This window comes from Falco punctatus (genome assembly GCF_963210335.1).
Source record: "Falco punctatus genome assembly, chromosome: 4".
Taxonomy (NCBI): Eukaryota; Metazoa; Chordata; class Aves; order Falconiformes; family Falconidae; genus Falco; species Falco punctatus.
Window position 1 is genome coordinate 33,538,135 of NC_137583.1, and position 12,241 is coordinate 33,550,375.

Genomic DNA, 12,241 nt, shown 5'->3' on the forward strand with positions numbered 1-12,241 from the left:
TTCACATGCAGAGGATTTTTAATGTCTCTTTTTTTCCACTGTTTAAATACTCAGGCACAGCACGAAAAATGTTAAACACGTAAGCCATATGTTGATAAAACACATGAAAATATTTGTGGTTTATAATGATGAAACATTAGTTATTATACAGCTTGTGGAACGTACTGGCTTGACAGTCCTAGTAGTATGCAGACGCAGTGAACAGTTTTCCCTTACTATTGCCAGGTGTATGCTTCAACCCTGCCTGAAGTGAAGGGACTATCTCATGATGAACACAAGCAGGTTTCCATGGTGCATTTGCCCTTTGTGTCAAATACATATGGTCACAGGGAACTACATTTTTCACAGATGCTTAGAAGAACGTGTCATTACTTCTTATCTGAGCAGCATTTAAACCAGCAGCCCAGAGATGAAGTTATTTTATTGCAACAGCAGTAATTTTTAGTATGGTTTTTACTACCTCACACAGAAAAATAGCCTCTGACCAGAGCAGTGAACACTCACAGTATAAGAAGAAAATCCAACAGATGAAAACAAGTGTGACCAAATTAGCCAATGTAAAAAGCACTGGGTACAATTCGACAGCCTTCAAATAACAGTCACCTGCTACCTGTCCCCTAGGTCATTCAGGGTCCTCCCTAACACATAAGCCTATCTTTCAGTGACTTTCTCATGAGACCAGTAAGCCATTTCCAGTTTGAAATTTGTCTGAAGTTTGGAGGGACCCTGTGTTACTTGTTAATAGTAAAGGTAAGGAAAGGGGACACTTCACATCATGATGGCAGATGGAGGTGTTGCTTTTAAGAAATTAACTACTTTGCACTCGGGCATCTCGGAGCCTCCTCTTGATTCTACTATTCATGCTGAGCTGCAACTCTTTATCTCTAGCATCTTCTCTGTAAGCTCCAGGACACTGAAAATCAAAAAGCAAAGAAATATTTCAAGTCTTTTGACATACCTTGATTTGCAGTCTTAAAGACTAAATAGAACACTTAAGCATTTAGTGTGCTTAATTGGACTTTACACCTTAAACCCACCAGTGCTGTCGTTAATTTTTAGCCTGTCAAAATGGTAAAATCCAATGAAAGTTAATGGCAACGTGCTTTTAACTGGAGATTATAAAAGCAGTCAGGGAATAAATTCTTATCAATGGACTGGAACAGGCAAAATACAGATTAATACCAACAACATGTGGCAAGAAACAATGCAGTAATAGATTGGTGTTACATGGAATTTTAAATATACTTTTGTTAAGGCTGGCTTTACACTAAAGATAAGATAAAGTGCTTTCCCACTGATTAGATTCTAAGATAGTTTAACAGAAGTACAAGACACCTTTGTAATACAGAAAAATTGTTCAGAAACTGTTCTCTCTGTATTCAAAGCAGGAACGGGGTCCCCACAGTCCTTCACCCTGATGGTTTTCGCTGTTCCAGGTGACCTATGTTTCTGTGATAGAGCTACCTCTTACTGAAACTCACCTCAAACTTAACAGCCGTGGATTCAGAAAGGCAGGTGCAGCGTAAACACAGCGCACAACCAGATGCCAAAGCTACTCAAACAAGGAGCACCTGAAAAGCAGAAAGCATTTCGTCTTAGTGTCACGATACAGTTCAGATCTAGTACAGTCTTACCTACACCACCCCGAAGAGGTGCAGCAAGTCCAACATTTGAATCCTAATTACATTCAGCTGCTCAAAAGATGACCCTGGTCAGAACGGTCACTTCCAGTTTGACATACACAGCTCTGAAGAGAAGCGTTTCAAAGGGGTGGTACTCACTTGAGAGAGGAATAATGAAGAAGCTCAAGAACTCAGGTGATCTCTACCCAGAAGACTCCTCCCTACGACATATCTACAGAGGGAACAGGTCATACATGCAGGGAGCTAGGCTGAGAGCACCGCTCAGGTGCTTCTAGGAAGGTCTGCTCTAATTCCAGCAAGGGCATCATAGCACTTTAGTCCCCCTTACTCCTATTTTAGCACCTCAACATGCCTCTCTTCTTCAACAGCTTATATCTCACTGAGTCACTGGAAACAACAATATTTTCTGTCTGATAGGGTTAAGTTCTCAACGTCGGCTTGCCTATGTGCAAACTCTCACTCATTGTAAAATGTCTATTAACATACTTGCCGGGACAACTTGCCCAGTATAAACTGCAGTATGGACAAATAAAATGTTAAACCAGTGAAGCATAGGTACTAAGAGGCTTTAATTTCAGATAGGATGGGAACAGCAGGAAAAACTGTCCAAGGGGGTCCTACAGTTTGGATAAAGATGCTAATCCACCCCAGTGCTACCTTCCTTTCCCTCTTGTGGCTCTGCAAACACATTGCTGCTGCAGATAAAGGTTGTGATCTGAAGGTCTAGAGATGGACAGTCCTGCCCGAAATTTAGGCAAAGAATATTGGAAAGGAGAGGGGAAAGCTGTTTCAGACTACATTTTACACAAGCTAGTGCTTAGCATAACGTAATGCTACTAGCAGCACGTAGCTGCTAATGCCATCTGACAGTCTTTCTACATTACCTCTTGCTGTGGGTAAATCCAACAGGAACCTTACTGGTTTTTTTGGTCATGCGTGTGATTTGACGCATAAATTAAAAAGCTGATTAGAAAATTCACTGTAGCACACCTTCAAAATACAGGTCTGATCCTGGTGGATGCTGCAAGACCATCTACCCCACTGGTGTGTGTGTCCTTCCTGGCTAAGCAGGAGGAGGGAGTGACTCTACTCACCACTTGGAGCTGGGGTGTGACCTGCCTGGGTAGTGCTTGCACCATCTGGTGACTCTAGGGTGCTTGTCCTGGCTCCATCCAGCGCCAGCTGAAGGCTCTGGAGCTGTGATGCATTCAGATGCTCACGCTGTGATCTGGTAACCACGGCAGCATTTTCAGGGCCCAGGTTTGCTATCTGTTCCGAGGACAATGCCTAGGAGGAATAAAACCCAGAAAAAATTGGTTTAGGTTGTCAATTATATACAGCAGGTAAGGAATCAAAAGTCATCACTGTCTTAGATTTCGAATAAAGGGAAGTAGCCTTCGACAAAGCATTGCTATAAAAGAGCTCAATAGAGCTTAGAAAAAATCCTCTGCATTCATTTACTTCACTGACCACTCATTTATCTTTCACCTTCTCTTTGCTGCTGGGATCTGACAGCTTGAGAAGCTTTCTATGCTGACACTGTGTTGGACACTTCTTCAGTATATTGCTAGAGTTTAATTTTCCAGCCACTTCTTCTCCGATTTGTTCAAAGACTGATGACAATGTGCATCCTCTTGTGTTTTCATTTATTTCCTCTTAGATTTGCTCCCAAGTAACCTCACTTGAACCTGTTTGACCTTTTATTATAGTTAGCAACAGAACAGTGAGATGAAACAAACCCATGCTTTAACCTCATTATTCAATTTTCTCTTTTAGATTGAAAATCTTCCAAGTTTGGTCATATTAAACCTTGTGTTTAAAAATGAAACATGGCAATCATAATCTCACAGTAATTATATCACATAGCAATTAACCAGTTTGTAAAGCCTGCATGCATTGAGCATGCTGGATTGCTTTGATTCTAGTTAACATTCTGCAGTCACAAGAATTTTAGCCCTCCTACACAACAAGCTTTCTTTGCTGCAACAATTTATATCCAGGTTCTACTTTAGAAAGACTAAATTCCCCTTTCAAGGAGGTCAGACAATGGAGCAAACATTTCTCGATTTTCCATTGTCTGCCAAACGGCGTGATGTTTTAAATTGAGTAAACTCATGCGAATGCCTACAGGCCCCAAAATTTTGTATTAAGCCTCTACTTAACGCACTTTACTAACAAAAATGTACGCTATTTAAAATAAATTCTACAAGATTTGTTTTTCAAATAAATAGTTTTCCTAAGGACATTTCAGGCTTATCTAAACTGTCAGTGGTACTGTGCAGAACAGTGTTCAAGGAGTTTTTCCCTTTTACAGAAGCTGACACAGTTAACTATCTGTTTAGCTCATCTATCCATAAGTACATTGCTTGCCCCAGCAGCTGAAAGAGACCAGCCTAGGCAGAATATTAATCTTGTCACTAAGTCAAATAAAGTCTGGGGCAACGATCTCAAGATCCATGTTCTAATTTCTGGTCCACATTCAGAACTGCTCTAATTAGATATAATTCCTTTCCGATCTGTATCTGCCTGTACAATCTGTTTTCCAGAGCTAACTCAGGAGAATGTTGCCAGATTTTAGGATAATAAAAAAGCTCTTACATAGTCAACAGAGAACATCCTTGCAAATGTTAATAAACAGAGAAGAAAGCTCAGGTCTAAATACAGTGATGGATGAAAGAGTGTCCACTCCCTGCTTTCTGACCCTAGATCTTTGCTTTTTTCCTTGGGATGCAGTCTGAAGAATAAAGCTTGTCTAGTGTATTTTATGGGCATCACAAATACAGATGATATAGCTGTAAGTTAATGCTTCAGATCCTTGACAGCCTCTCACTTAACAGAACAGAGAAATATTCTTGCTGAAACCCAAACCCAAACTATAACTCTGCTGCAGTTTATTTACAGTAGAGTAAAACCAATAGCAATTTGGTTACTTCTTCAGTAATCAGGCTCTTACTTGGAAAATTTCAGGAGGTATACGTCTTACTGCTGTTGGCTGGAAATACGGCATCAAGTTTTTATCAAAAGCTTTTAATTCATCCTCATTCAAACCACCTAAACCCCCCGCACAATAGGAACAAAAATAAGTTAGTATTTTTTTATTAGATTTATTTTTAAGCTAATACAAACTCTAAGCATTTATACAAAGTATCTAATAAATGGTTTACTCCAGTGCTTTATGGAGAGATACTGGTTCTGGTTTTGTTTTGTTTCTTTCATTATATTCCAACATTAGAAATCATCTGACCTTAACCATTGGTATGGAATGTACTCTACCTGAGTTACTTTATCTTGGAAAAGAGACAATGGTAAAAATCAATAAAATTGTAAGCAGTGTTATTAGGGAATGCTTGTTCACAGCCTCTTCTGATGCAAGATCAGGGAGCATAAGCATGCAATGGGAGTTACTTCTTCACCCATTAGGCACTTACAGCATGGAATCATTGCCTCAGGCATGGGGGATGCTAAAATTTCTGAGAGTTCAATGTGCAGTTAAATGACCATGGGGGAAAAAAAAATAATCCATGAACAAAACTGTGTGTGACCTCTGGCTCAGGAAGTCCCCAAGGCTGTGAGAACACTGTGGAAAAGTATCACTCCAGGCTAACTCTGCTCTTTTGCTCTTCCTTGGGCAGCCCATTTTTCCCACTGTTGGATGCAGGGTGCTCAGTCAGCTAGAGCATCACTCTGACCCAGTACAGCACCTCTTGTAGTAGCATGGTTTACAAATAGTGAATGGGTCTGAATCTGGTTGGTTTTGCCTTCTTTGATGTACCCTTTCCAACTTACAGGACCCAAATGACTTCAGGCTGTGCTCCCCAAGGTCGGTTTGAGCTGATTCATAGAACCTTATGGAGAATACCACCACTTTTCCATAGCACTAATGAAATTGCTGGATGTCTGTCCCTGCAGGCGACTCTCACAAATGTCTTTCACCAGTCTAGAAAAATGCACTGCTACATTAACCTGTCTCTTAATGCTTAACAACTGCTTCAGAACCATCACCACCTGGAGTCTGAGTTTTGTTACCTGCTATAGTACCAATTTCCTGTAAAATAGAGTTGTTCCAGCTCGTAGCGGTACCAAACACAGATTCTGTCATCACCTTAAACTGCCTCAGAACAGGGGTGCTGCAAAACAACAGGCCAATTCTTGCAACAGCAGCACTGCAAAAGGCAACAAGGTTAACGTTACAGGCTGCTATTACCTGCAATACTAAATATGCCTGGAATACACTTAGTCTGTTGTAATAACACTGTAAACCCATTTTCAGTTTAAAATACATGTACATAAACTACATGCAAATGTTCAATACGTTGAGCAAAAACCCGGGTTTCTCAATGCAATAGGTGAATAGTGGGATATAAATGGCAGAGGAAACCTGAAACAGAATATATTTTAAGCGACTTGTGTATGCCTTCCGTAACAGCTACTGCCTTTCTAAAAGCATTTAAAATGTAAAAAAGTGTACTTTAGGCTCTGGAAATCTTGAAGAGAAACAAACTGCACAATAAATTTTATCAGTTGAAATACTAGTTAATATTTCATTAAGTACTAAATGCAGTACCTGAATTCAGCGGTCTTTATGGACATGATTTCCGTGGAGTTCAAAGCACAGAGAATAGCTCCCAATCCAACTAAATCAAAGCTTTTTAGTGTACTGATTGCCTGGCCAGAGTCTTCTAGAAAACCTTGCAAAACAGATCTTGCCTACAAAAGTAGTGAGATATCATCCATGAACAGAATAAATATAATTGAAAATTTTGTTACTAGAAGCTCAAAATCTTACCAGAAGTTATTGACCACATAAAATCCCAAGCCTCCCCAATGTAATTAAATGGAGTTTTGCCATGGCCTTCAGAAGGAGCACTGTCACAACCCATATGTGACACTTAAACAGGACACCATTACACAACCACTTCCCAAGGGCAAGTGATTTGAAGGCATTCTGTACCTTTTCTGCCGAGTCACAAGGCAACACTTCACCAGAAGAAACAGTCGTTGAGTTGTCTAGCAAAACTGACCAATTAAATTAAATTACTAAAAGACAACATAAATTACTCAAGGGAATCAATATAAATTTTTTGTTTTTTCTAGTAGTCAGGTTGTCTTGTCTTATTTGTCATATACAGGCGGTGACCTGTGTTTAGGATTAGTTTTCAGATATGAGTAGGATGTTAGTATCAGAATGCCTTCGCAAGACTAAATCATTTAGGATGGTGCTCATCCTAAACTAACCATTTAAAATCTGTGTGTCTAGCTTCAGCCTGCCACCAAGGCATCCTCCAAAGTCAGTGAAAGAAACAAGCATCTTCCAAGATTTCCTAATCTATCCACAACTCCGAGCCTCAAATGACTAGCTTAAACTAGCCACCTAATTTTTAGACAACTTAAGTTAGGTAGGCAGGATGAATCTCTTTTAACTATTCTTACTGACAGCAGGAAGCCTCAAAAGCCAACTAGCACTGTATAAAAGCCTCTCAAGTGCTTCCTTCTGACGGTGCTCTTCAGAACAAGAAGCTATTAAACAGATTTATGATATTCTGCCAAAGCTGGCTGCCACCACGACAGCATCTGTGCAACCGAGGAGTCCTGATGGTATGGGTCACAAAGTCAGAAACATGCTGCCATCTGCATACACAAATAGAAGCTTTTAACTCTTACTATGAAAGTCCCATTGACATAACTAGAAGTTAGTCAAGGGAAGCAAGTTGAGAGGAGCATATCTGCTAATAACTTAGGCTTCTAGGGCAATGGATGCTGGGTTGTGGGGCACGCTACCTCATCAGTGAGCGCTCTTAGTTAGGAAGGGCTAGTATCTCCTAGCAGTAGTGTTTATTCTGGGGCCAGTGTGAGAGGAGCTGCTGACCTCTTTCTACTACTTAGTGGGCAAGTGCTAAAGAATACACCCATCACCACCACAATTAACAGTGATTGATGTCCTCTTGGCCACCTCAACAGAAAAAGCCAGCAGCCGCCAAGGCAGACAGGAGTGCTGACCTACCTGCCCACTTTCCCCGGGGTCACAGCCACAGACAAGCAGCAGGGAGTAGTGTGGATTGCTGCATCTGCTTCCTAGGTGATTCCAGGAGTTCAGTCCCGAAGGGTGTGAATCCAGAACCTTTCGCCAGGAGCACACACTTACCTGGGTAACAGTCCATCCTGTTTGCTGACTAAGGACAGAAATGGTGTCGACAGAATGTAAATCCAGCTCTTCGATTTCATGTTCGGTGAGTGCCAGAGCAATGCGGCCCAGGGAAACAATATGATAACTCTTCCAGCCTGCCAGCGATCCCCAAACCTTTAGAAGAAATTCATTAATGTTCGTTAGATCATTATGAATCTACCTCTACATACACCATTCTCAAACCCCTTGCTTTTAAAAGTCCCAATACTCAAAGTATGCCCTTTTAAACACAAAAGGTAGAACTTGGGTATTGTGAAGGTTTTCAAGGTTCTGCACTAATAACCGTTAGTTTACCTGAAAGTGCTGCAATTTTTACAGCTTGAGATTGTTGCTAAGTCAGCACAGGGACTGCTGGAAGTGTTGTTCTAGGAGCAAGTACCACTAAAACCAATAAAAATGCAAATCTGGGCTGAGATCCACACTGTTACACTGCTACCACAACAGCAGCACCTGGACTACCCAGGCTTCTACACCAGCTGCAATCGCTCCAGTGGTGACTTTAAATTGCTTTTGTGACCAGTCATGCTGGCCCAGTCATGGACAAGGAAAACAGAAATCAAAGTAGGGAATCAGGTAATATAGATAATAGCCAGTTCCTAAAGTTCTGATCTCTAGTTTGTGCACGTACAATATTAAAAAAAACCCATATAATCATTTAAATGTGTTTGTACACAGTTAAATATGTAAAGCTCTGTAAAAATCAGTACCAATTTATTTCAACTGACATGTTCCACTGCTTTTAATTTTATCTGAGATATAGTAACAGTGATCCAAAAGCTGTCACAGATCAGCCCTGAGAAAATTGTGATTTCAGGAAAAGGTCTGCCTGAATGAAGAGTAACAAAAGTCCATCAAAAGCTGAATTTGCAGAGGCTAGAACTGTCAATTACATTCAGCTGGAAATGACAGAAGGCAGTAGTCAGCGGTCAGTATCTCTCAAGATATGGCCCGTTGTCTTTACAGAAAAAAAAGACACTGCGTTTTAGCTCGAGGAAATGACTTGAACAAGACAGGCATACATTAAAAAAGAAAAAAAAAAAAGCTCCCTTTAAAGGCAGCATGTATTCAGCAATTTTGCTTTATGTCAGTCAATAAATGACAGTTTTCTAGTACACGATTGTGCTGCTATCTCCACACAGAAAAATAAAACAAAAAGCCCAGTCCTGGGCTAAGCTGATCATTCATGCTGTCTGATCCATGGAAATACTCATTCCATTTTCAGGATAGCTACAATTTAACTTCTGTTCAAAAAATTAGAAAGGTCAAAGCTAGTAAGGACTTGCTGATGAAGTATCTCTGCGTTGCCTACTAAATAGTGTTGGCATCTTCAGATACATACGAAGCTGTACAACTTGCATAAAATAAAGGGCCAGATATCTAGAATAAGATATTCCTTACACAGAGTCACAGACTACCTGCTGTTCATACCAATGTGCACATCCAACACGGAGCGGCCTCAGGACTGCCAAGGCGCTCTTCTCAACTGTGACCCTCAGGTTAAGGATTTGTTTAAGAGATGCTTTGCTGCATTTGTACCCCCTGACTGAGTTTCCACAGGATCTTTTATGTTGGTTTTACAATGTCATAAAGAAACAGAAAAAGAGTCTAAGCCTGGGAAATTTCAATCTTTTCCAAAGAAAATAGATAGTAAAAAGCATTAGCCCAATTTTAAAGCTCTTAATTCTCTAGCTTAACAGATACATGAAACACATGAAGTTAAAAACGTGTGTCTGATCTAGGTCATAAACTACAGAATTTGAAGTACTTCATAAACAGTATTATCTGACAGTGCTGGATGAAATCTCAGCCATCATGATATAAATTAACACAACACATGAAACTGAAACATTCCTTTGTCCTCATTCACCTAGAGACTACAGATCCGTACATCTGTTACTATCACAGAGCTTGGAAACCTTCCACTTACAAGTGAGCTAAGCTTCTTACTTTCATTAAGACACAATCTGATAACTAGACTTTCTGAATTAGTTTGGGACCACGAGTAGTACGCAGTTTCTTTTAGGGGAAATCAATCAAGTTAGGAGAAATTAAAGCTAGCTTAATCAAACCTTTAATCACAGATGCCCTTTAGTTTACAATATAGCAGCATATTATGCATAAAATGTCAAAGATCTGCCTGTACAGTCTGATTTCTCATGCTTCACGTTCAGTGTAACACCATGTTGTATTTTGCAAATTAATATATAGGAAGTCTGTCTTTGTCTAGGAGTAATCAATCTTACAAACACTCACACGGACAGAATATACTTCTGTTCAGAACACTACAGATCTGTGTGTCTTCAAACTGAACATAGCTGGGATATGAGTGTATTAACCTTGTTGGCAATTTCACTACAACAGATACCACTCTGTAAGTATACCATTATGTTGCACTGCTGTAAAATATTTCAGTTCCCACTATTTCAGACAAGCACTGGATTTAATTTCTTCTAGGATTTTTCTTTTTTTCCCCTTTTCCTACCCACATGTCTGTGCTGACAGAGAAAAGCTGTCTTGAGAAGAATGCATTTGATGCAGTAGGCTGTTGTCCTACTGCAACAAGGCAGCAGAGACAGAATTGCAGAGAGTCACCACCTGCCTTCAGAAATGTGGTTATTGCCCCTTCTCTTTGAGCACCTGCAATTCAGGCATTTTAAAAGCTGAGCTTCACTGCTAAAACCCACACTGTTGGCCTTATCCACCTAAACATCAGTCAGCTACACCACTTTGTCTGCAGCTGCTGGTTTAAGGAGATGGTGCCCAGGTGTGCCTTGTCCCCTGCTCCTGCTTTCCTCCGAAGGTCACAGGCCTCAGGTCTCCAAGCATCTGCACTTGTACTACTTGCACCCAACTGCCCCTGTAGATGCTTCCTAACCTCATTCTGTCAGAATGAGCTGATGGAGCCTTAAAAGCACTTTTAAAATGTAGGATCATTTTGATGGAACAGGATTACAGAGTTGCTAACCGTGCAGAGATAGAAGCAGATAACCTCCAGCAGATGCTGGTGACTGGAAGCTGAAGACAGGCTGGGGATGGCAGCCTCTTCACCTCTGGGTTTTCTGCAAACAAAACAGCTTGTCTTACTGTACCCTAAGGCTTTTCCCTGCTGAAATGTAAGCATGTAGGGGATGCTACCTGTTCCCTGGCAGTGCAGGCAACCACGAAGCAGCAGCAGGAGGTCGTCACCCCAGGGAGGAGTGCACCACCAACAACAGGGATGGAGCAACGTCTGCCCACTGCTCGGAGCTCACACACCTCGCTGATGCTCTGCCCTAGGCACGGCGTGCTGAACAGCACCCGGCACAGCACTCTGCCCTCAGTATCCTGGCACACAGCCTGCGCTGCAGTGCCAGACAGGGAGAAGCTTTAGTCCCAGCCTCCTACACTGCTGCTGCAGCATGGGCATCACGTACGGGCTGAGCCCAGGGCAGAGACCTCCCCAAGGAGTTCGAGGAGCTGCATTGCTGCACTCTGAAAGAAAGAGGTGCCAGCGGTGCTGCAGGAGTGGTGACGAGACTACAGCCTTGTGCCTCTCCACGAATCTACGGACTGGCAAAGACAAAGGTCGTCTTTCTGCTGTCTTCCTGTAACTTACACTCACCAGTAACACCCTAGTAAAGACAGACTAAATGCACGCGGGTCTCTTCTCTCCCCAGATTTTCCCAGTGATGGGTTTGTCCCTGCCCATGACAAGATGGCAGAAGAACGAGCTTTATTCGGCTAATAACAAGTCTCTTTCAGTCAGTTGAGTTTTACACTGCTGTAAACTATATTTAACATTGATGTAAACAGTTTAACACACTGAGCTTAATTCTCAGCAGGCAAATCAACAGCTGTAGTACTGCTTGCTGATCTTTCATTCATGAAAGAAAAGCAAGGAGCAACTGAAAAGCAATTCAAAAGTAAAAGCACTTAAGTTTTTCAGCTGCTCATAGCTCACAACTACTTGCCTGTTGACTCTAAAGCAAGGGCAATAAAGTATCACCATCTCACATTATTTTTCCGATAAACAATAGATATTCTTGCAGCAGTAGTGACATTGCCATAGCACAGTTATTTTAGAACTGCATAGTTCAATAACAGCAAATCAAATTATGGATTTAATTTTCCTTCACAGACAAGATAGTTACCTGCTTGGCTTTTTCCTTCAAGGCAACAAGCTGGGAGCTGTTAAAACCAGAGACAGTCCCAAGAAGTTCCACATTCTTGTCAAAAGTTTCTGCATCCATGCATTCCAGTTCCTGAACTGACCAAAAGACATTTGCTTCCGCTAATTTAATAATTTCATCTGAAGAAGGAGCTCTGGTTCCCATGCAATCTGGAAAAAAAGTCAGATCACAAGAGTTTTTTTCAAGGAGACTGAAAATAAGAAAATCAAAGCAATACAGAGATTTAAGAGGGTGACAGACTATGA

General features: G+C 41.1%; 1 protein-coding gene across 4 annotated transcripts in view; it reads right to left on the reverse strand.

The window, feature by feature from the left end:
• The window catches only part of OTOA (otoancorin), a 42,655-nt gene continuing 30,414 nt past the window's right edge, over positions 1 to 12,241 (reverse strand). For all 4 annotated transcript variants that reach the window (XM_080387035.1, XM_080387038.1, XM_080387037.1 and 1 more), the window contains 8 exons: positions 11,958 to 12,145; positions 7,786 to 7,941; positions 6,208 to 6,350; positions 5,670 to 5,806; positions 4,597 to 4,694; positions 2,738 to 2,930; positions 1,482 to 1,571; positions 1 to 913 (listed from right to left, as the gene is read on the reverse strand). In XM_080387035.1, the coding sequence (XP_080243161.1) occupies positions 1,504 to 1,571; positions 2,738 to 2,930; positions 4,597 to 4,694; positions 5,670 to 5,806; positions 6,208 to 6,350; positions 7,786 to 7,941; positions 11,958 to 12,145 (983 nt within the window). In that variant the 3' untranslated portion in view covers positions 1 to 913; positions 1,482 to 1,503. The remainder of the gene's footprint in view (positions 914 to 1,481; positions 1,572 to 2,737; positions 2,931 to 4,596; positions 4,695 to 5,669; positions 5,807 to 6,207; positions 6,351 to 7,785; positions 7,942 to 11,957; positions 12,146 to 12,241) is intronic.